Here is a 24389-nt window from a genome sequence, read left to right on the forward strand (position 1 = left end):
ATGGACACCTGGGAGGAAGGGCCCAGCGTGTCCTTGGTGTCCACAAATTCCAAGGCCCCTCAGGTACTGGTGTGTGTGGGTCCCAGTGGGGCGAGTGAGGGAGCCAGGGACGGAGACAGAATAAAAGCACTTTGTGTGGAGAGGGAGGGGGTGAGGCTCCCCCCGGGGCACTTCCTCTTTCTCTATGTTCTTCCTTTCTGTCTGTCTCAGCCTCTCCTCCTCGTTCAAAGCTTCTGTCTCCCCGTCTCCCCACTGCCAACTCCTCCTCTGATCACTCACCCCTCCAGGCCACGATGTCGGCCCAGGACAGCTGCCTCAGCCTCATCAAGTACCTCCTCTTCGTTTTCAACCTCTTCTTTTTCGTAAGTTGTCTCCTGGCTCTCCAGCCTGGGCCCCGGGCCCCGCCGTCGCCGCCCCACCCCACCTCGTATCCCCACTTGCCCACCACCACCTTCTCCTCTCCTCTCCGAAGGTCCTAGGCAGCCTGATTTTCTGCTTCGGTATCTGGATACTCGTGGACAAGACCAGCTTCGTGTCATTTGTGGGTGAGGGGGCCAGGGCGGGCGGGGCGGGCCTTCCTGGAACAGCATGGACCCAACCTCCCAGCGAGTAGCCTCCTGGGGCCCCCCTTGCCCCAGGGAGCCCCTCAGTGCCCATTCTGCAGGCAGGTCCTGGGCTCTGCAAAGCTTGCCCCTGCCCTGCCTCTCCAAGACTCGGTGTGTTCCTCTGGCAAACAGTCGTGCGGACGGACCACTCAGAACAATAATAGTCATTTCTTAGGCACTTCCTATGGGTCAGACCTTGTGCAAACGCCCATCAGATCCTCCCCACAAACCTTTTCTGAGGTTCAGAGCGGGGGAGTCACATACTGGATGTCACTCAGCAAGGAAGTAACACGGATATAACACTAATAATACTAATAATAATAGGAAAATAATAATGGGGTGATAGCCAAACTCCTCATGGTTCCTAGTTCATGTGTTTGCCCTGGGTTGAGGACTGGATTGAACACGTCCCTCCCAGGTCCCTCAAAGCAACCCCAGGAAATAGATAGCATTACCCCTAGGCAGTAACCTCAGGGAGGTTAAAGTGACTCATCCGATGTTGGCAGAACAAGTGATGGGGCTGAAACCACGGGGAGTGAGGAGGAGCTGGAGGAGGAGGGAGACAGAGAGAAGGAGAGGCTGAGAGCTGAAGGGAGGAAGAGGGACAGAGGCTCAGAGAGAGAAGAGAATCCCAGAGGAGAGGGACAGAGGCTCAGGGTGGGGCAGGGGCGGAGGCCCAGAGAAAGGGGTGCCCAGGAGCACAGAAAGAAGCCCCCAGGACACTGCTCCCTCCGGCGTGGGTGGGGCTGGGGCTGGGGGCTGCCTGGCGCTGTGCACCTCAGACTCAGTGTGGCTGCCTCTCCTCCCCTAGGCTTGTCCTTCATGCCCCTGCAGATCTGGTCCAAGGCGCTGGCCATCTCAGGGGTCCTCACCATGGGCCTGGCCCTGCTGGGCTGCGTGGGGGCCCTAAAGGAGCTGCGCTGCCTCCTGGGCCTGGTGAGTGCGCGGCCCCTCTCCATCCCTAGGACCACTCCCCCCCCCCCCCCCCCCGTGGGCAGGGGCTCAGCCTGACCTCTCCACTCTGCCCCCCAGTATTTTGGGATGCTGCTGCTCCTGTTTGTCACCCAGATCACCCTGGGGATCCTCATCTCCACTCAGAAGATCCGGGTAAGCTTGCCTGCTCCCCCCCAACCCCCCCCCCCCCCCACACACACACACCCCGCCTTCCGCAGCTTGTGGGTGGACTGGGAGGGGGTGGGGTGGAAAAAGACGTAAACAAAGGCAGACAGGGACCCACAGACAAATAACAGAGAAGCAGAAGAGAGAAACAGCCGCGAGGACAGAACAGAGACAGAGACAGAGAGACAGAGACAGAGAGACAGACAGAGAGACACAGAGAGGTAGGGACAGGGAGAGGCAGAGACCCCCACGGACGGAAGAAGAGAGACCGAGACCCCGAGGGAAGCAGGAGAGAGAGACCCGCAGAGAAACGGGCTCTGAGGAGGAGACAGCGGCCTAATGAGAAATGGTGGGAAGTGAGGAGAGAACCAGAAAGACGGTAGAAACGGGCAGAGAAAGCTTTTGAGGAAGAGACCCAGGTAACAAGCACTCAGGGAGGAACCGGTGCTCAGGGACCCCGGGGGTCGGCGCAGATGGGGGGGGGGGGCGGGCAGGTGGGCGTCCAGCCTCACTCTCGGCCTCTCAGCTGGAGCGGAAGGTGAAGGAGCTCGTGCAGGACACGATCCAAAACTACCGCTCGGACCCGGAGAAGTCCGCGGCGGAGGAGAGCTGGGACTACGTGCAGTTCCAGGTGCGTGAGGCCCCCGCCCTCCCGCCCGCCATCCGGAAGGAGCAGCCGCCCTCTAGCTCCGCCCCGAATGTACCCCCACCTGCGCACCCCACTCCCGCCACGCCCGCTGGCGCCCCGCCCTCCGATGACCCCATAACTGGCCCCATTATGGCCCAGTTCCCCAGCTCCCTGCAGACCCTGGAAAGGCCCGGCCCTCTGCCTCGACAGGACCGGCCCTCACCCCCAAGGCCCTAGCGTGACCCCAATCCCCGCCCCTAGCGACTCTGGGTCCCACGGGACCCGGCCCACCTGCGACTCTGTTCTCTGGTCACTCTTGTGGCCCCGCCTCCCCATCCACCTGCTCCCTAACTAAGGCTGAATGCACGGCCCCCCCAATTTCCGGCCCACAGCGTGATGCTGCAGCTCCTCCTCTAGCCCCGGGTCGCCCCGGGATTCGCCTCTCCTGACCCCATGTTCCCCTAGTGTCCCTTGACCCTGTCCGGACCCCAGCCCAGCCCACAGCCCCCACCCTGCACCCCATTACTCGGTCCCCTGCTCCCACCTTGACCTCATACCATGACCCAGTCCCCTGATCCCCCAAACCAGTGGTCGGCAAACTCATTAGCCAACAGAGCCAAATACCAACAGGACAACGATTGAAATTTCTTTTGAGAGCCAAATTTTCTTAACTTAAACTCTATAGGTAGGTACATTGTTATTAACTTCATTAGGGTGCTCCTAAGCTGGCCTTTGCTAAAAACGTCCTCAGTCTGATTGCGGTACCTTCGCTGAGGTCGACCCCTTCCAACTCTCCCATCCACACGCGTCTTGCACACTCGTTTCGTCCATCTCCTTTCCGAAAACCGACTTCTGCGCACGGGCCAGGAAGTTCCAATCGCCCTGTACGTGGGCGCACAGCACGTGGTATTTTGTGGAAGAGCCACACTCAAGGGGCCAAAGAGTCGCATGTGGCTCGCGAGCCACGGTTTGCGGACCAGGGCCCCCAACCATCTTGCCCCACCCCCACCCCCGCCCGGGCCCCTCTGACCCTGTCCCTCTCCCAGCTGCGCTGCTGCGGCTGGAACTCTCCCCAGGACTGGTTCCGTGTGCCCAGCATGAGAAACAACGCGTCGGTGTTCAACGTGCCCTGCTCCTGCCGTAACTCCTCGGGGACCAACGACTCGACGATCTTCAATATGACCTCCCTCGCCCAGTTCAGCCGCGGCGGGGCCCTGGCGCGGCCCAGACACAGCGCGGACCTGTGCGTCGTCGCTGCAAACAGCGGCACCTACCGCGAGGTGGGAAGCGGCGCGGCCTAAGGCTGGGGTAGGACGTCTTGGGGGGCGGGGGTAAGGGGTACGGTCCCCCGGAGGCGGGACCTCACCCTGCGGGCGGGGTCTGAATGGAGGGTGGGGCTACGAGAAATCGTGGCGGGTTCTTTTATTTTTATATATTTTATTGATTATTTACAGAGAGAAAGGGAGAGGGATAGAGAGTTAGAAACATTGATGAGAGAGAAACATCGATCAGCTGCCTCCTGCACACTCCCCACTGGGGATGTGCCCACAACCCAGGTACATGCCCTTGACCGGAATCGAACCCGGGACCCTTCAGCCCGCAGGCCGACGCTCAGTCTATCCACTGAGCCAAACCAGTTAGGGCAGTGGCGGGTTCTTGGGGAAGGTGGGGCCTAAAGAGAAGGGGGAGGACCTGGAGCGCTGATGCCTGGGGGTTTGTTTTGAGCGAAGAGATGAGAGAAGCCTGGTTAACTGGGGCACCAGGGGCGTGAGAGCGAACCCCAGAAAAAGCCCTGCCTTTCGCCTTTCTCTACACCCGCAGGGCTGCGCGCGGAGCCTGCAGAAGTGGTTGCACAACAACCTCATCTCCGTAGTGGGCATCTGCCTGGGCGTCGGTCTACTCGAGGTAATCGGGTCCCAGCCTCACTCGCGATTGGCTGCACAACCTTTAGGTAGCCCCGCCCCAAATTGCACGCAGCCAGTTCAGGTTCAGGCTTTCCGGCCGCTCGCCCGGGAGAGAGACCCAGCCTCTGCGAGCTGCCGGCTTGCACACCGGGAGGTATTCCCCCCTCCCCGCTCTCCATCGCGAGCCTCCCACCGGCCTTCCTCGGCAAACCAGCCGCTTGCTATTGGCCGCAATGTCCCCCCGCTTTCCCGGCAGGTGAGTGTGGCGGGGCTGAGCCTGCTCCTGCCACGCCGAGCAACCCGCCGGGAACCCCAGCCGCCGGGGCCGGGCGCCGAGGGTTCGTGCCCAGGGCCGGGCCTGAGCGCGGATGGCGGCAACGGGCGAGGCGGTGTGCTGAGCAGCAGCGGGCGCAGCGGCAGTCTGTGGGGTGGCTGGGGCAGGGCGGATGCTTGCCCCAACTGGGGGGACAAGGCCCCGCAGGGCAAGCTGCCCATGGCCCTGGGGCCCTGGCCGCTTTGGGATCAAGACGAGGAACAGCCTGAGACCGGGAGCGCGGGCGCGGAGGCGGAGGCAGACGGGGAGACAGAGGCGCCTCCAGAATAAAGGGCTTGCTCCAGATCGCACTACTTTTCCAGACTCTAGACCTGCGTTAGACGCAGCTGGTTCCTCCTACCCCGACCTATTCCTACCGCCCGGCCGGTCAGCATCTTTTGGTTGACCCATCCCATGACCTCCTGCCCTTTTACCCTTCACTCCACCCTCCCCCCCCCTCTTCTTCTCTTCCCCTAAACGCCCTTCCTGGACCCCATCTTTCACAACCAGGCCCAGTTCTCCCTCGAGCCCCGCCCTACCCAACTCTAGGTCTCATTTCCTTTTCTGGACGCACCCCCTGACTTTCCTCCCATAGGACCCCCCACACACCCCATCTTCCTCTCATCGCCACCCCCTCGACCTCTCTGATAGCGTCTCCTTTCTCTATAGCTCAGCTTCATGACGCTCTCCATATTCCTGTGCAGAAACCTGGACAAAGTCTACGACAGGCTCGCCCGGTACCGATAGGCCCCGCCCCCCTCCCCAAAGCCCCGCCCCTGCCCCTTCAAGTACCCTGGGATCTTACCTCCCTGTGGCCTGTAAATATTTGTTTAAACCCCAGTTCTCCCCAGACACTGAGCCCTCTGCCTCCCCATTCCCCCCGGGGAACCAGGTGTCAGCCTGCCCCCTTATCATCACCTCTCTCGTGGGACTTGGGGCTTCCCACCACCAACTTCCTGTCCCCAAAGATACCTCATTTCAGTGACTCATGTCAGTCTACCACCGCCCGCAAGATCATTTCTCACTCAAACTTCAAATAAATCCCCTACGTTTCAGTAAAATAGTTTTATCTCTGTCAAAACACAAACCAACACAATTTGGGGCGGGAGGGATGGTGGTGAACAATTCAGGCTAGCGCTGGCTCAGGTAGAAGAGGGGAGACATTCAAAAGCTACCCCCCACACACACACACACACACTGCTTGCCCAGCTGAGAAAAAAGTCACGACCCTAACACCCACTTATAAATATCTGTTATATTAAAAAAAAAAAAATTTTCCAGGGCCCACCTGGCCCTGCACAGAAAGGGTTAACCTTCAGTATTTGATGTCTGGGTCACGGGGGGGGGGGGGGGGGGGGGTGGTAAGGGGAGGCAGATTGGGAAAAGAAGGGGTGAAAAACAAAGAGAGGACAAGCCAATATGTAAGTGGGGCTCTCCCAAACATCCAGAGGGAGCGGGGTGAGGGCCCCTGGTAGAGAGAGAGGCCAGGGCTGTGCCCTCAGGGTACCCGGTCCCCAGTCCCTGGTGCTCTGGAGTCACCTGTCCTTCCACACCCATGAGGTCCCAACATCAGGATCCATCCCTTCCCCTCGGTCGCAGCCGGCTTGCAAGGTCCCCTCCGACAGGAGCAGCCCCCTCTCCAAATAAGAGGCCTCAGGCAAGCCTGGGGGTCCATTCTGGGGGGAGCCACTTTCGGGGTCCCCCTTCAGTCCCTGACCAGGCGATAGATGTGGTGCTGGGCGCCCCGCTCACTGGTGGAGACTTCGAAGACGTAGGCGGTGCAGAGCAGCAGCTCCTGGGTGTCTCGGTTCGTCACCACCTGCCAAGGGAGCCAGAGAAGGGATTTGTGCTTAGAAGGGACCCCTGTGCCCTCCCTCAGTCATCATGGGGCCCCCAGGAAAAGGTTCCCACCACGTCACAGGTCCCAGGCAGAGGGGATGCTCAACATGCCCGCGAAGGGCCTCGCATCAGAAGTCCCCACGTCACATCCCCAGGTGAAAGGTCCCCAGCTCAGCACATTCCTCAAAGTCAAAGGGATCCCACCCAATCGTGTTTCCTGGGCTAAGGTTAGGTTCCCTGTACAGAAGGTCCCCTCAGCTAAGGACCCACCATGACTCCTCCAGGTCAGTTCCCCAGGGAAGGGGGGTCCCTCGTGAGAATGCTGTGGAGTCCCCTGGGTCATGGGATCCCCTAAGCCAGTGGTCGGCAAACTCATGAGTCCACAGAGCCAAATATCAACAGTACAACGATTGAAATTTCTTTTGAGAGCCAAATTTTTTAAACTTGTTATTAACTTAATTAGGGTACTCCTAAGGCTTAGGAAGAGCCACACTCAAGGGGCCAAAGAGCAGCATGTGGCTCACGAGCCGCAGTTTGCCGACCACGGCCCTAAGCCACGGGTTAACTGCAGGGTCCCCACTGTGTCAGTCCCCCAGGTGCGAGGGTCTGGGGCTGAGGGGCTGTGGCAGGCCCACGCTCCACACCTGGACCCCCGCGGCCCAGCCTAAGCGCATCGCCTGGAGCAGCGGTTCTCAACCTGTGGGTCGCGACCCCTTTGGCGGTCGAACGACCCTTTCACAGAGGTCACCTAAGACCATCCTGCATATCAGATATTTACATTACGATTCAGAACAGTAGCAACATTACAGTTATGAAGTAGCAACGGAAATCATTTTATGGTTGGGTCACCACATGAGGAACTGTATGGAAAGGGCCAGAAGGTTGAGAACCACCGACCTGGAGGATGGTGAAGTTCTCCAGGACGCTGTTCATCATGTACCGCTCGGGCAGCTGCCGCAGCTTGTGCAGGAAATTCACCAGGTACTCGCACATGGGCGAGCGCAGCAGGCGGTACACGAACCTCCCGTCCTCCAGCTGGGCGCGCTCCGTCTGAACCAGGTGGAGAGGAGTGGGGAGGGCGGTGACTGAGACACACATGGGTCACCCCAGGAGCCCAGCCACCCCGCCCCCCACTGCCATGTTCCCTCTCCGCTGCCCCACCTGCAGTGACCAGAGACAGGCCTGAACCCGCAGGTGTCCAACTCAGGCTCACTGAACCTGCAAACCAGAGACACCCCCAGCCCCTCAAAGCCATGCTCTGAACTCCTCTGCTCCCTGGTACCCTCAAGCCCTCCAGGCCCCTCAATGAGATCCCCAAACTCTATAACCTTTGAAATGGAGACCCAGCAAGTCCTCAGCAACCCAACTGTGACCACCGAACCTCCCGGCCCTGTGAACTCTGCCACATTCCCAGGAATCTTTTGCATCTTAGTGACTGTGCATCTCTGTCCCACACGTTACCTTTGAACCCTCAAAGCGACCCTAACATGTGACTTTAGAACTCCACATTAGCTCTACACCTGTGCATTAAACCCCCAAAGAGGCTGGGCCACCCCCACCCCACCATGAAGACAACCCCAGTGCCTGAGCTGTCGTGGCTCCCGGTCCATTTATTTACTCTGCACCCCCAGAGTGCCAGGTGCCTGGGTGCTCCCCCGCCCAGAGCTCCACCCCTCCGGCCTCACCTCCACTTTCTCCACCACCTGCTTGCCAAAGGAGCAGACTTTGGAGGAGCAGGTGAGAGTCATGTGCTCCAGGCTCTCGTACTGGCTGCTCACACCATAGAAGCCACCACTGCTGCCAGCGGCCCCCACCTCCTCACCGCTCGGGCCCCAGTTCAGGTCCGCCTGGGGGATGGGGAGACACAGGTTAAGTTGGAGGAGATGTCCCTTATAGACGTCCCTTATAAATGGTGGAGACTCAGCCGGGCCGGTGTGGCTCAGTGGTTGTGTATCGACTTATGAACCAGGAGGCCACAGTTTGATTCCCGGTCAGGGCACATGTCTGGGTTGTGGGCTTGATCCCCAGTGTGGGGCAGGCAGGAGGCAGCCGATCAATGATTCTCTCACATCATTGATGTTTCTTTTGTTCTTTTCTCTTTTTCTTTTTCTTTTTCTTTTTTTTAATATATTTTATTGATTTTTCTCAGAGAGAAAGGGAGAGGGATAGAGAGTTAGAAACATCGATGAGAGAAAAACATCGATCAGCTGCCCCCTGCACACTCCCTTCTGGGGATGTGCCTGCAACCAAGGTACATGCCCTTGACCGGAATCGAACCTGGGACCCTTGAGTCCACAGGCTGACGCTCTATCCACTGAGCCAAACCGGTTAGGGCTTCTCCTTTTCTTTTTATTAATTTCAGAGTGGAAGGGAGAGGGAGAGAGAGATAGAAACATCAATGATCATTGATCGGTCACCTCCTGCACGCCCCCCAGTGGGGACCGAGCCAACAACCCGGGCATGTTGACCGGAATCGAACCTGGGACCCTTTAGTCCGCAGGCCGACGCTCTAGCCACTGAGCCAAACCAGATAGGGCTCATCACCGATGTTTCTAGCTCCCTCTCCCTTCCTTTCTGAAATCAATAAAAACAGTTTTTTTAAATAAACGGTGGAAACTCTTATAACATAGGAACTCTGTTAGAAGGAGCTCATGGCCTGGTTTCTCCCATTTGCCCCGTAGCTGCCCACCTCACTCCCTCCGTGTTCAAAGTCCCCACCTCTCCAAGTGCCGGCTTCAGACGTCTGAGTCCCTAGAATGATCCTGACCCCCTCTGCCCAGTGAGCCCCCCGCCCAAGGAGTCCTGCTATTCGACAGTTTTGCTCCTGAAGCCCTCAACTCAAGAGTTCAGCCTCTTCCAAGGGCCTGGTTACTAAGGAGGGAGTTATTGCCTAGCAACCGGAGGCTCTCCCCCAGAGCCCTTAGCAACCCTGGTTGCTAAGACAAGGGGCTACTTCCTAGCAACGGAGCCTGGCTCCTCTTCAGAACACCCTCTGGGGCCCTTGCAGCTGATTCTCAGAGGTCAGACCCCTCATGTCCCAGTGGCCCAGTGAGCAGACAATCGTTACGCCAGGTGGGGGTCTGAGGCCTCATAACACCTTTGGCCTGAGCCCCTTCGTCACCCTACCTTCCTGGGAGGCAGACCTCTTCCTCTCCCTAACTTGAGTTACCAGCTTGACCAGGTCCTTCGAGGCCTGACTCCATCCATCCCCCTAGCACAGTGATGGCGAACCTATGACACGCGTGTCAGAGGTGACACACGAACTCATTTTTTTGGTGATTTTTCTTTGTTCGATGGCATTTAAATATATAAAATAAGTATCAAAAATATAAGTCTTTTTTCTACTATGGTTGCAAATATCAAAAAATTTCTATATGTGACATGGCACCAGAGTTAAGTTAGGGTTTTTCAAAATGCTGACATGCCGAGCTCAAAAGGTTCGCCATCATTGCCCTAGCACCAGGGCCTTGTGAAGCCAGACAAATACTGAAGGCCTCTCCAGCCACTCCCTGAGTTCCTTCAGATGCAGGGCTCCTATGGGCCGCTCTCCAGCCCTGGCACCTGGTGCGGCCCGTCTTAAGCCCTAGCAATGCCTACAGCCTCAGCAACACATCCCCAGAGCTGTCTGGGGCCTGCACTTCACACACTAGAACCCTTGGTAACCGCAGTAGCTACGGGTCCATCAAGGCCAGCAAACTTCAGGCCCTCTGCACGCTTCCTTCTCAGAGACTAGATCCCTCCACTGCCCTGGTTACCACAAGAAGTAACACCCCCCCAACATTCACCTATATTGAACCCCTATAGCAGTGATGGCGAACCTTTTGAGCTCAGCGTGTCAGCATTTTGAAAAACCCTAACTTAACTCCGGTGCCGTGTCACATATAGAAATTTTTTGATATTTGCAACCATAGTAAAACAAAGATGTATATTTTTGATATTTATTTTATATACTTAAATGCCATTTAACAAAGAAAAATCAACCAAAAAAATGAGTTCGCGTGTCACCTCTGACACGCGTGTCATAGGTTCGCCATCACTGCCCTATAGCATCAGCCACTGTACTGGACACCAAACCAAACCAAATAGGCCTAAGAAAGCCCCAAATGGACCCACAATTATTTATAGGGAACCTGGCATAGGGCTTTCTATATAGTAAGTGCTCAATAAATGATTGTTCAGTAAATACGGGACCTTACAAAGCCATCCCCCAGCTCCTTCAGTGGTACCCTCAAGGCCAGACATTCTCTAACAACAGGGTCTGGTGGGAAGTAGCATCCCCTCTTAGAGGCCAAAATTCGCCAAAACTTCATTTGCTAAGGGGAGGAGGACATTCCCTAGCAACAAGGCTATAGTGTGGGCAGGTGGGATGTAGCGAAGTCTGAAACGACACAACCCAATCCCAAGGGCTGTATCAGTCACACGACTTGGTGTGGCAACGTCTAGTGGGATCTGGGGGGGTCCAAGTCCTATTCCTACGCCTGCACGGGTCCCATGCATCCCACCCTGGGGACCAAACTCCTTGGAGCTCCTGTTGCAATGGGGGCTGATACTCAGCCATGAGGAGCGGCAAGGCCCAGGCTGACCTGGTAGAGCCAGAGGCCTGAGCTGGGCGGCCGTGCGGTTTATGAGCACTTTTGTTTTTGGTGGCCGAACTCACCCAGAACTTGACCAGGAAGAAGGCGTGAGGGGGCCCACGATCGTACAGCTCCCGCAGACCCCCCTTTTTCTCAGGGAATTTGTCATAGATCTGCCGAACGTCCACGCTCTCGAGTGGGGGAGCTCCAGGGCTCGGGCAGTGCTGGCTGATGTGTACGAACAGGTGCCTCTGGTACTGGGGAGAAAGCCGTCGGTGAGGAGTGGGAGATGGGCTGGACCCCCGGCCCACACTGCCAAAGCCAATCTCACACCCCTGTCACCACCCCCAGAGCTCCTGCTAACGGTTCCGCCCTGTCCACCCAGACCCTGAGCCCAGCTCCCAGGCATCTCTCCACTCTCTTCTGCCCCTTCATTCCCATAGCACCTCAGTCCCCAAGCCCTGTCCCCTACTCTCCATCCTCATAGGCCTGTCCCCTCCCACTGTCACCCCAGCCTCCTGCCTGGCCTCCCAGCCTCCCATCTCTCCTCCCCAGTTCATCAGTCATATGGCTCCAGAGCTGACCCTTGACCTCCCCTGCTCATAATTTTCCCATGGCTCCCCAGCACCCCCAGGACAAAGACCATACCCCTCAACCTGGCCATATTTTGAATAGTTGTTCATAAATGTCCCACCAATGGAAGTATGGGTGGATGGGAATCCACATAGCCCACATTAAGACTGTCTCTCTGTTCCCATTCTTATCACTTCTTGTCCATGTCCTGAAATCTTCCCCATTTTTTCTTCTGACACAAATCCTCCTCCATCTTTCCAGGTCATCCAAATGTGCCTCTTTCTGGAAGCCTCCACTGATCACAAACAGATGGGTTCTCTCTACCACCTCCAGGTGCCCCATCACCAGGAGAAAGTCTGGGTCCCTGAGCATGGTAATGCCAGCTCCTCCAGAACCAGCTCCTGCCCAAATAGCCACAGCCTCCCCAGCTTCCCACCATATTCATTTTTTGTTTCTCTGAAAGCCTCAATGTTGTTTCTACCTCTGTACCCGAAGCACCCAGTTCTGCACATGGCAAACTCCTATGTAACCCTCAAAGCCCAACTCACATGTTGTCATCTCAGGGAAGCCTTCACTGACTCTCCAGGCAGAATTACTCCGCTGTACGCCCACAAAAGCTTGAGCTTCCCCCATCCTAGCACATACTCAGACATCGATTGAGAATCTGTTGTGTAGAGGTAATACCCTGGGTCCCAGGGCTACCAGGTAAAGTCCCTGACCTCATGGAGCTCACAGTCTACTGGCAGAGACAGAACAAATTTCAAATCATCTTATGGATAATATAAGTTTTGGAGAGTCATGCACACTATGAGAAAAGTCCTAATAAAGCACAGTAGGGGCCCAAACCGGTTTTGCTCAGTGGATAGAGCGTCGGCCTGCAGACTGAAAGGTCCCAGGTTCGATTCCGGTCAAGGGCATGTACCTGGGTTGCGGGCACATCCCCAGTAGGAGATGTGCAGGAGGCAGCTGATCGATGTTTCTCTCTCATCGATGTTTCTAACTATCTCTCTCCCTTCCTCTCTGTAAAAAAATCAATAAAATATATTAAAAAAAAAAAAAAAAAGCATAGTAAGGGAGTGGAGAGTGATGGAAGCCAGTATTTTCCATAGGGTGGTTTGGGAAAACCAACCTGAGAAGATAATCAAGCCGGAACCTGAATGAACGGAGGGACGGAATGGGGATATCTGGGGAAAGCACACTCTAGGCCGCAGGAACAGCAGATGCAAAGGCCCTGAAGCAGGAGCGGGCTGGCGTGTGTGAGAAAGGGCATGGAGCCCAGTGTGGCCAGAGCTGAGCAAACAAGGGTGAGAGGGCAGGAGGTAAGGGCAGAGCAGGACTGAGGGTCAGATGGCTCGTAACTTTGTGGGCAACTGAAAGGACTTCAGCTTTTGCTCCAAGTGAGATGGGAGGGTTTTAACCCGATTTGACTTGGGTTTTACCAAAACCACTATATACAAGAATTGGTGTTTATGTGGCTGTGACAGAGACAATGTGTTCACAAACACTAGTGACTTCTCACACAGCTAAACTACATTTCCCAGACGCCTCTGCAGTTACATGTGATCACATGACTAAGTTCCCACCAATGGGATGTGAGCAGACCTGCTAGTTGCCACTTCCAAGCCAGACCCATACAGCCCCCTCACCCTTTCCCTTCCACCATCTGCCAGCCAGATGCAGAGAATCCAGCAGCAAATTCTGAAGCCCTAGAAAATGGCAGAGCCACAAAATGGAAAAAGCCTGGATTCCCCACATCACTGGGTGGAAGGCTGCTGTTGAACACCCACGCTGAAATGTTACATGAGTGAGAAACTTCTGTGATGTTTCTGGGTGTTGCCCAGGCTAATGTGGCATCTGTCTCCATCCTCGCCCAGGAAAAGCTCAAGCCTAGAAACAAGATCTGCTTCCCCAAGTTCCCAGGATCCACCACAAAGCCTGGTGCACACTAGACATTCAGAAGCATTTGATGAATGAATAAATGGTGTCCTAGAGTTTCTCTGACCTTCCCAACCCACAACCTCATGGCCTTCCTATTCCTTTATGCTAAGAGTTGTCAAAATGTGGTCCCAGCAGCATCAACAGCACCTGGGAGCTTATGAAACTCAAATTCTCGCCCAGCTGGCATGGCTCAGTGGTTGAGAGTCGACCTATGAACCAGGAAGTCACAGTTCGATTCCCGGTCAGGGCACATGCCTGGTTTGCAGGCTGGATCCGCAACGTGAGGTTTGCAGGAGGCAGCCAATCAATGATTCTCTCTCATCATTGACATTTCCATCTCTCTCTCCTTCTCCCTTCCTCTCAATAAAATAATATTTTTTTAAAAAAATTCAAATTCTCAGGCCCCACACTAAACCTATTGAATCAGATATTCTGAGGGTGAGACTCAGCAGCCTGTGTGTGTGTTGTTGTTTTTGTCTTATTTTAAATATATATTTAAATATTTCTTTATTGATTTCAGAGAGGAAGGGAGAGGGAGAGAGAGAAACATCAATGATGAGAATCATTGATTGGCTGCCTCCTGTACGCCTCCTACTGGGGATCGAGCCCACAACCCAGGCATGTGCCCTTGGCCAGAATCGAACCTGGGACCCTTCAGTCTACAGGCCAACGCTCTATCCATTAAGCAAACCGGCTAGGGCAGCAATCTGTTTTAACAAGCCCTCCATGTCATTCTGATAGATGCTAGTTTGAGAACCACTACTTTATGCTTTCCCTTCCTATAACCTCTGCATTCCAAAACACCCACAGCAACTATCCCAAAATTGGACTTACAGAGTCAACTGCATCCGGGGGTTCCACAAAGGCCGAGAATTCCACCAGCTGTAACCGGGCAGTGCCCAGGGCCCGAGCCTGCCAGGCTGGGGGTGACGGGGCAGGGGGGGGCAGGGCAGGGGGTGAGAGGGCTTGGGGGGGCTCGTACCCTAGAGAGAGAAGAACAAATAATAATAATTGCTAACATTTATGGAACATATCAAGCACTGTTCTCTCTTGCCTGCCTCCACTTAGAAGCTGAAAAAGCTAAATACTCACTTTCCCAGCCTCCCTTGCAGCTAGAGGTGGCCATGTGACACAGTCCTGGCCAATGAGACGTTAGGGGAAATCTGCTCGGGGGCTTCTGGGAAGGAGTTTCTTCCTGAATGAAAAAGACAGAACTTTGGGAGGAGAAAGCTTTTGGTTCTGGTCAAGTCCTGCTTGGGACATGGTGCCTGGAGTCACAACAGTCATCTTGGGACAGGAAGAGAGAGGCCAAGGGACCTAGAGAGATGCTAGTCCTGATATCGCTGAGGTGCTAAGCCAGCACATTAGCAGCCCACCTTCAGACTTTTTGTTACGCGGAATCATTAAAGCCAGCAGTTCTCAACCTGTGGGTCGCGACCCCTTTGGGGGTCGAACGACCCTGCATATCAGATATTTACATTACAATTCATAACAGTAGCAAAATTACAGTTATGAAGTAGCAACGAAAATAATTTTATGGTTAGGGGTCACCACAACATGAGGAACTGTATTAAAGGGTCGCAGCATGAGGAAGGTTGAGAACCACTGATTAAAGCCTTTTTATTTCTGGCACTATTAATTTGGGTCTTGTTACTTGCAGCCAAGAGCATTCCTAATTGATGAATCTGTGGAACCTAGGTGTAATTTTTCATCAGTGTGAGGACCACATCAGCCTGGACTCTGGAAGCCATCTTTGCTTCTATCAGATGGATGGGACAGACCCTACCTGGGAATGAAGCCACCAGAGGAAGGTAGAAACAAGCAAGTCCTGATGCTACCATTGGAGCCCCTAGATCCAGCCATACCTGAAGCCATAAACCCTGAAATATCAGTTACCTAACTCAGTAAACTCCATTTTGTTGTTGTCCTTGTTGTTTTTGTCACCTAGCTTCACTTGGGTTTCTGTCACTTGCAGCTGAAAGAACCTTGAGTAATACATCTCCCCATGTCCTTTAGGCTAGCAAGTGGCAGAACACAAACCTGGCGTGTGTGGCTACAGAGGCCACGCTCTTAACCACGACAAATTCTGTCAGGTCCTTCCATACCTCCACACACCCTGCCTCAGAGCTGGACCTCAGTAGGAATGGGACCCTGATTCATGGGAGTTTGAAGGAAAGGCAGTAAGCGTTGACAAGAGAGATGGGAGAAGAGGGAGGGTGGAAAGCGGACTCTTACCTGGGAGGTCAGTAGATGGGGGAGTCAGTGACAAGGAGAACGGCGTCTGCGAGAATGGCTTCACGCTGAGGGAGAAAGGAAGCGGAGGGTGAGCAGGTGGAAGGATTCTAATCGTACCAGCTACCTTTACTGAGGCACCAGGACAAGCTGGACCCTGTGCTAAGCACATGATGTGCATTTTTTAAAAAATATGTTTTACTTTATAGAGTGGGGAAAGGTTAGGGTTTGGGTTAGGGATCAGCTGCCTCTTGCACACCCCCTATTGGGGATCAAGCCTGCATCGAACTGGTGTCTCAACCAATGACCCACACCAGCTCAGCACATTATGTGCACATTTTATTTTATGTTTTTAATGTGTTTTTGTTGATTTCAGAAAGGAAGGGAGAGATAGAAACATCAATGATGAGAGAGAATCATTCATCGGCTGCCTCCTGGAGGCCCCACACTGGGGATCCACCCCACAACCCAGGAATGTGCCCGGACCAGGAATCGAACCATGACCTCCTGGTTCATAGGTTGATGCTCAACCACTGAGCCACACTGGCTGGGCTATGTGCACATTTTATTTTATTTTAAAAAAATATATTTTATTGATTTTTTACAGAGAGGAAGGGAGAGGGATAGAGAGTTAGAAACATCGATCAGCCACCTCCTGCACACTCCCCACCGTGGATGTGCCTGCAACCAAGGTACATGCCCTTGACCGGAGTCGAACCTGGGACCCTCCAGTCCGCAGGCCAACACTCTATCCACTGAGCCAAACCGGTCAGGGCTATGTGCACATTTTAATCGAAGCCTCACAGCCTATGAGGTAGGTGTGATTACTGCTCTTCTCATTTGCACAGGGGTCAGCTGACCCAGCCAGTCACACAGCTGTGGAATCTGGGCTCAAACCAGGTCAGTCCCAACCATGAAGCCTGGGGTCTTGGTGATAGTTTAGTACCTCTCACAAAATGGCAGAAAGAGAACAGAAATGGGGTCTCTTGGGCGAGGAGACTAGGAAATCTGGAGAAAGAGGAGGAAAGGGTCAAGGGAGGGGTAGAAAATGATCGGCAGCCCAGAAATGGGACTGGTGAGCCCAGAAATCTGACCAAACTTTGGGGTGAGGCGGCAGCACAAAATCCAAAGCAGTGAGTCCAATAGAACTTTCTGCGATAATGAAAGTGTTCCCTATCTGGGCCGCCCAGCACTGTGCCTCCTGACCACGCGACATGTGACTACTGAGCAGGAATGTGGCTCAGGTGTCTGAGGGATTGAAGTTTTAATTTTATTGCATTTGCGTTAACTTCAATTTCAATAATCACCCGTGGCCAGTGATGGTAGTTATCTGATAGCATAGAGACCAATAACATATGGGCATCCCAGATGGCGGTGAGACTGAGAGGTCAGAGGTCAAGGAGACATGATGAAGTCAGAGGTCAGTAAGAGGTCAAGAGTCCAAAGATCAAGATCAGAAAGACACAGCCCGGCTGGTGTGGCTCAGTGGTTGAGCATCAACCTATGAAGTAGGAGGTTGTGGTTTGATTCCCAGTCAGGGCACATGCCCAGGTTATGGGTTCAATCCCAAGTACGGGGCGTGCAGGAGGCAGCCCATCAATGATTCTCTCTCATCATTGATGTTTCTATCTCTCTCTCCTTCCTTCCTCTCTGAAATCAATAAAAATATATATTTTTATTTTTTTTTATTTTTTTTTTAAAATATATTTTATTGATTTTTTACAGAGAGGAAGGGAGAGAGATAGAGAGTCAGAAACATCGATGAGAGAGAATCATCGATCAGCTGCCTCCTGCACATCTCCCACTGGGGATATGCCCACAACCCAGGTACATGCCCTTGACCGGAATCGAACCCGGGACCTCTCAGTCCGCAGGCCGACGCTCTATCCACTGAGCCAAACCGGTTTCGGCTAAAAGTATATATTTTTAAAAATCCCTAGCCGGTTTGGCTCAGTGGATAGAGTGTCGGCCTGTGAACCAAAGGGTCCCGGGATCGATTCCAGTCAAGAGCAAGTACCTTGGTTACAGGCTCCTCCCCGGCCCGGGACCTGGTCAGGGCTCGTGCAGGAGGCAACCCATCCACATGTTTCTCTCACGTCTTTCCCTCTCTCTTCCACTCTCTCTAGAAATCAATGAAAAAATATCCTCGGGTGAGGATTAACAAACAACAACAAAAAGTCAGAAAGACAAACTCCAGGGACTTTCTGACTTTGGCTCCCTACGGCCTTTACTTGCCATCCCAATTCTGAAATCTGAACTCCAGTACCCAACCCAACAACTTAATTCCTTGTCATCAGCCCACTGCCCAAATATTACCTCCTCCGAGGCCTTCCTGACTTCTGTCTAAATAGACCACATTAAAAATAAATAAATAGCCAAAACCGGTTTGGCTCAGTGGATAGAGCGTCGGCCTGCGGACTGAAAGGTCCCAGGTTCGATTCCGGTCAAGGGCATGTACCTGGGTTGCGGGCACATCCCCGGTAGAAGATGTGCAGGAGGCAGCTGATTGATGTTTCTCTCTCACCGATGTTTCTAACTCTCTATCTCTCTCCCTTCCTCTCTGTAAGAAATCAATAAAATATATTTAAAAAATAAATAAATAAATAATTTTACAAAATAAATAAATAAATAAATAAAGCACGGATACCCTGCTTTATTTCCCACATTTATTCTTTTCTTATTAATGCTTATTTGGTTGTTACATGCTTATTGTCTGTCTCCTCCCCTCTCCAACTATATAAGCCCCATGAAGGCAGGAATTATCTAATTTGTTCAATGCTGTGTCCCCAATTGAACCAGAGTAACAGGCACTTAATAGCTGCTCAGTAAACATTTGACTGACTGGCCCGTGGCCTTCTCTCAGTTCCTGACACATACTGTTTTCTCTGCCTAAAATATTCCCACCTTCATTCTTCACCTGACAAAGTCCTTCCCAGCCTTCCACATAACCTCCTCAGAGAAACTCCCTGGAACTCTCTCCCTCACCCCAGAGCCTGCTGCAGTTCTATTTTTTTCTTAGTATTATTATTGATTTCAGAGAGGAAAAGAGAGGGAGAGATAAAAACATCAATGATGAAAGAGAATCACTGATCACTGCCTCCTGCACGCCCCCCACTGGGGACTAAGCCTACAACCTAGGCATGTGCCCTGCCCGGGAATCGAACCGTGACCCTCTTGGTTCATAGAGCCACGCTCAACCACTGAGCCACACCGGCCGGGCCCTGTTGCAGTTCTTCACACCACATCGCATATACTCTTCCGTTGTGTGTTTATGCACATGATTTAATTAACATTCGTCTCCTCAAGTTGACTATCAGCTCCATAAAAAGAGGAACCCTCGCGACCAGTGCAGAACACCCCCTTTCCAGATCAGCCTCCTCCCCTTCGGCTCTGGGGACTGGTCCTGACCCTTCCTATGTCCCCATCCAGCAGCACCTCCCGGCGAACTCTTTTCTCCCAGCCTGGATCCCACAGCCTGTCACTTGACTCTCTTTGGCAACACTCTCAACACTCCCGCCTCACCGTCCTGAGGCCACATTGCCCCGACCACCACCCAGCCTAGAACCATTGGCTCCTTTCTGGGCTGAAAACTACACTTCCCATGAGCCTCTGTGCCCATTTCTGTCTTTCTAGCTAGAAACATATCCTGTCACCCTCGTGGCTCTCTCATAGCTATAACGGACACTCCAATTTACCTCTGAAGCCATTTTCTTTCTTCTGATTCTGAGATGGACCCCTGTTCAGGTCCAAGAACCACGTCTGTGGGATGAGAACCAGCCTTCCCATGAGCCCCTGGGGCTCCACTCAACCCTCCCTGGAATTTCTAGACCTACAACTGCCTTTCCCATGAGCCTCTGGGGCCCAGCCAATCTGAGCAGAAGGCCATTATTCCCATGAATATTTTTTTAAACTGTTTTAAAAACAACTTTTATTGATTTCAGAGAGGAAGTGAAAGAGATAGAGACATCAATGATGAGAGAGAATCAATGATTGGCTGCCTCCTGCATGCCCCCCACTGGGGATCCAGCACGGGCAGGCATATGCCCTGACCGGGAATCAAACCGTGACCTCCTGGTTCAGAGGTTGATGCTCAACCACTGAGCCACGCCGGCCAGGCCCCATGGACATCTTACAGGCCTCTCACACTCATCACGTCTCATGCTGAGCATTTTTTCCCCCAAACCCATTCCTCCCACAGGTTGCACATCTGTGGACACTCCCACCAACCCCAGTCACCAGCCAAGAGCCCAGGCGCTGTCCCTGCCTCCTCCCTCCTTCTCAGCCAGTCGGGCCCCAGCGCCACCCCTCCTCCTCCTGACTCTCCTGCCCCACACCCTCCTCACTATCCCATCTCAGACCATCACCTCACCCTCATGCCTGGGACTCAAATCCAGACAGCCTGGCTCCAGAATGGATGTGCACAAGGGAGCTGGGAGCCGGGTCGGGGGGGGGGGGGGGGGTGAGGAAGGCCTGTGGGAGAGAGTGGAGGAGGGGGACGGGTGCTGATGCAGGACAGAAAGTACTCACTCTGGAACATTCCAGGCGGTCCCAGAGCCCCCTGACCAAAACTGGAAAAGCTCAGAGGCCTGGAGACGAGACAAAGGGGGACAGCCAGTTAGTCCCCGGTTGAAACCACCCCCCCCCAAACCTCCAGCCTTGAACCCCACAGTCCCCAACCCAGGCCACCTGAGGACCAGCGGGACCCAGTTTGGCCTGCAGGGAAGGTGCTGAGATGAGCTGGGCCGAGGACATGGTGGCCATTGTCTGGAAAGCCTTATCCTTGGAAACCTGGTCCTGGAGGAAGCGTTGAGGGTCCATGTTAACGGGGGTTCCGGTGGACACAGCAAGGGTGGGGACAGTGACAGGGTGGGCAGGGTAAGCAGGGGAGAGGCTCAGAGATGGGAGGTCATGGTAACGGGCTGGGGAGGGTCCAAATCCCTCTCACTACAGCCCCTTAGCCCTCCTGCCCTCCCTCAAGAATGTCTGGGGTAAGGGAGTGGGTGGGAGGATGCGCAGAGGGACTTACCACATTCAGGGCCTGCCCATGGGGGAGGGAGCCAAAGAAGGAAAGAAAACAGGATTTAGGAAGTGAGGCCTGGGCACCCCACCTTGCCTCCCTGCCAACCCCTGTAGCCCACCACCCTGAGCCGAGCAATGAGAGGAAAGCGAAATGAAGGGTGACTATGGAACAGGGGTAGGGAGCGGGGCAGGCAGGCCTAGAGGGGAAAAGAAGTTCCCAATGTCCAGAATAAAAGACAGTCATGAGGATTTCTACGTCAATAAAGAGCCGGAAGTGAAGGTTTCCAGATATGGAGGCAGCAGGAAATGAGAATTTCAAACCCAGAGGGAATAGGCACTGAGCATTTCCTCGCTGAGACAGGACAGAGGGGAGCAGTGAACTCCAGAAAAGACCAGAGAGCTCTGGCCAGTGTGGCTCAGTTGGTTGAGTATCGTCCCGTGCACCAGAAGGTCGCCGGTTCAATTCTCAGTCAGGGCACATACCCTGGGAGGCTACTGATGGATGTTTCTCTCTCTGCCCCCCTCCCCCGCCCCCTCAAATCAGTAAAAAAAAAAAGTGTTTAAGAAAGAAAGAAAAGCCCTGGCTGGTGTGGCTCAGTGGATAGAGCGTCGGCCTGGGGACTGAAGGGTCCCAGGTTCGATTCCGGTCAAGGGCATGTACCTTGGTTGCGGGCACATCCCCAATAGGGGGTGTGCGGGAGGCAGCTGATCAATGTTTCTCTCTCATTGATGCTTCTAACTCTCTACCCCTCTCCCTTCCCCTCTGTAAAAAATCAATAAAATATATTATTTTTTAAAAAAGAAAAGACAGAAGGGAAGGTGTTTAGACCCAGAGAGAAAGGAAAGGGAGGCTTCTGGGTACAAAAAAAGGAATAGGGCCCTAGCTGGTTTGGCTCACTGGATAAAGCGTCGGCCTGCGGACTGAAAGGTTCCAGGTTCGATTACGGTCAAGGGCAAGTACCTTGGTTGCAGGCACATCCCCAGTAGGGGTTGTGTAGGAGGCAGCTGATCGATGCCTCTCTCTCATCGATGTTTCTAACTCTCTATCCCTCTCCCTTCCTCTCTGTAAAATATCAATAAAATATATTATATATATAAAAAAAAAAGGAATAGGAAGTGATGGTCCCCAAAACCAAAGAAAGAGGCAGAAAAGACTCCCTACTCGGAGGAGTAGAAAATGAGTGTCTGTGGCCAAGAGGGAACCAGCCGGAAATCCAGAGGATGGAGAAAAGAAAAGGGATGTGAAAAGCTCCAAAAGGACATGACGATATCTGGGCACAGGAAGAACAGGCAGGCCGCACAGGGGCCGGAAGTGGGAAGATGGATCGGAAGGAGACCAAGAGGAGACCTTCGCAGCACAAGAGGGAAGAGCGACGAAGGCGCCAGGAAGAGCACAGGAAGGACAGGAGGGGAGAGGAGGGAGGCGGGAGGCAGCAGTAGCCGGAGGAGAGGCCCGACACCTGAGTCTTCTTGCCTGCCCCAAGCGAGATCTCTGTGCCCCTCTCTCTGTGGATCTTTCCCATGGTCTCCATCCACCCGCTCCCTGCTGCGCCATTAACCCCCACCCTGGGTTTCTGCTCCTCCCATTCTGCTCACCTTTCTGTGTGAATCTATTCCCATGCCTTGGTCTCTGTCCCCCACCCCGCATTACTGTCCCTCCTTCTCTGGATCTGTTACCCTCTCTGAGTTCTTGTCCCCTCTTTCTGGGTCCCTGTCCCCCTCTCTCTGCCCCCCCCCTCCCCCCCAGGATGTCTGCTTTGGTCTCTACCTTGAGCTTGGACTGGATTTCCCTTGATTTCCTTCGGGCCAAGACCTGGATGTGACTAGAGACCTGGAGGGAGTGACAAAGAAGTAGATTCAGGCGAGAGTCACTTGCTCCTTGCGTCCCCTACCCCTTGCCTCCCTCCAGGTGCCCCATGAGCTGCTGGGACCTGGGAGATGACACGCAGAATATGCCGGCTGTCTCAGGAGCAGGCACACAGATGTGACCATAAAGGCCACTCTTCTCTCTAAGATTTCTTCCCCAGACCCAGCAAACCCAGCCCTCCCTCTCCCTCCCCTTCCCTGTCCTTCTCTTTGGCTCCTTTAGTCTCTCTTACTCTGGTTCCAACACAACTGCTAAGAGAACTATACCAAACAGGCACAGAGGGTACTGAGCTGAGAAGACAGACAAAAGCACCTGAACCACACCGTCCTCGAACCTGAACCTGCCCATACCAGTACGGCCCTGAGAAGACCAGCCCGTCCCACACACAAGCCCCTGAGTCCGTCCTGAGACCTGTTTGCGAGTTCGGGTCTTCCCTGTTCTCAGCTTGATGTAACGGGCAATCAGTTCATTCCGACCTGCGGGGCCAAAGATGGAACAGAGTTAGCCCCTCAGCGGAACTTCCCAACAGAGAGGACACCAGGGAAGGAGAGAGAAGCCATAGTTCCCAGAGGCCCCAGCAAGCTGGTTGCTACATGGAAGACGAGTTACAACTGCAGGTTTTGGAGCCACACTGCCTGGGTTCAAATCCCACCTCAGCCACACACTAGCTTTGTGGCCTCAGGCAAATCATGTAGCCTTTCTGGGCCTCAGTTTCCTCATCTGTGCAAAGGGGATGCTAGCTCCTACCTGAGTCATCGTGAGGCTACGAAGTGCTTTTATGTGAACAGTGTTTAAAGTGCCATAAGTGTTGCTTGTTGTCTTTTATTAATCAACTAGAGGCCTGGTGCACGAATTTGTGCACAAGTCAGGTACAACCGGCCCCGCCTGATCAGCCAATCAGGCCAGGCCAGCCAGGGGGAGGGGATGCGGGAGCCATCAATGTTGCTTGTTGTCTTTTATTAATCAATGAGGGCCAGGGCAAAGGAGGGGGTGACTCACCATACATCTTGCCTTCATCGGACAGGATGATTTTCCGCCGGCCACAGGGTGGGTAGATGGCCAGGGCCTCCTGGAAGCTCTGCTCGATGTCTGGACTCCAGACACCCTCAGCATCCGGACCCCCGTCTCCCCCAGCCCCCTCGCTGCCTCCGGTGCCTTCCTCACTTCCTTCCTCACTTCCTGTCCAGGCGCTGCCATCGTCCAGGGGGGCCCCAGCCCGGGGTTCCCCCATCTGGGCCTGGAAGAGCACAGAGCTCAGCAAGGCTCCCCCGACCCACCCTCTCTCAGGGCTTGGAGAGCTGGGAGTCCAGACCCCAGGGGTCTGGGGGGAGGAGGCTGAGGCTGGGACTCCTAGGTTCTGGAGAAGGGGGCTGGATTTCTGGGGAAGCTTAGGGCAAGAAGTGTTCTCCTCTGGATTTCCAGGGGAGCCTGGGTTGAGATGAAGTCGTGAAGACCCCATAGTCATGCACAGGGCCCATGAGGGCCAGTCATGTGGGCATGGATTACTAGTTGAAAGAAGGCAGGAGTCAGGGCCTAGTTGCGGGAGGAGGGTTGTGAGTGAGATCTTACTCCCACCCCAAGAACAGGTGCTAGGACGTGAGCAGCAGCTGCTGGAAAAGACGGGGCACAGGCCCTAGTAAGGCTAAAGGGAGATCCAGAGAGAGGGGGACAGAGACCCAGAGGGAGGGGCACAGAGAGCCAGAAAGAGGGGGCCAGAGACACAGAGGGTGGTGCACAGGGGCTCAGAGAGAGAGGGGGACAGAGAACCAGAGGGAAAA

General features: G+C 54.1%; 2 protein-coding genes across 5 annotated transcripts; one reads left to right on the forward strand and one right to left on the reverse strand.

The window, feature by feature from the left end:
* On the forward strand, nucleotides 1-5829 carry CD37 (CD37 molecule; the record flags this gene model as incomplete). 3 transcript variants are annotated; one of them, XM_081106788.1, is made up of 9 exons in its annotated part: nucleotides 1-63; nucleotides 288-362; nucleotides 473-545; nucleotides 1417-1541; nucleotides 1638-1712; nucleotides 2251-2355; nucleotides 3399-3632; nucleotides 4174-4257; nucleotides 5239-5829. In XM_081106788.1, 9 exons carry the CDS (start codon nucleotides 1-3, stop codon nucleotides 5314-5316), a joined length of 912 nt encoding a protein of 303 aa, XP_080962914.1. In that variant the 3' UTR covers nucleotides 5317-5829. The 3 variants fall into 3 exon arrangements, with proteins under 3 accessions (XP_080962914.1, XP_080962912.1, XP_080962913.1); XM_081106786.1 differs by lacking the exon at nucleotides 1-63 and having other exon boundaries at nucleotides 226-362; XM_081106787.1 differs by lacking the exons at nucleotides 1-63; nucleotides 288-362; nucleotides 473-545 and adding an exon at nucleotides 1173-1262.
* TEAD2 (TEA domain transcription factor 2) lies at nucleotides 5603-23845 on the reverse strand (the record flags this gene model as incomplete). Of its 2 annotated transcripts, XM_081106790.1 has the most annotated exons (12): nucleotides 5603-6388; nucleotides 7306-7458; nucleotides 8094-8255; nucleotides 11066-11239; nucleotides 14328-14476; nucleotides 15729-15793; nucleotides 20253-20311; nucleotides 20412-20519; nucleotides 20752-20763; nucleotides 22513-22575; nucleotides 23023-23087; nucleotides 23611-23845. In XM_081106790.1, the coding sequence occupies 12 exons, from the start codon at nucleotides 23840-23842 to the stop codon at nucleotides 6275-6277; spliced, it is 1356 nt and encodes a 451-aa protein (XP_080962916.1). In that variant the 3' UTR covers nucleotides 5603-6274. The 2 variants fall into 2 exon arrangements, with proteins under 2 accessions (XP_080962916.1, XP_080962915.1); XM_081106789.1 differs by lacking the exon at nucleotides 20752-20763 and having other exon boundaries at nucleotides 20403-20519; nucleotides 23611-23842.
* Between the last annotated feature and the right edge of the window lie 544 nt (nucleotides 23846-24389).

This window comes from Myotis nattereri (assembly GCF_964212035.1).
Source record: "Myotis nattereri genome assembly, chromosome: 15".
Classification (NCBI taxonomy): Eukaryota; Metazoa; Chordata; class Mammalia; order Chiroptera; family Vespertilionidae; genus Myotis; species Myotis nattereri.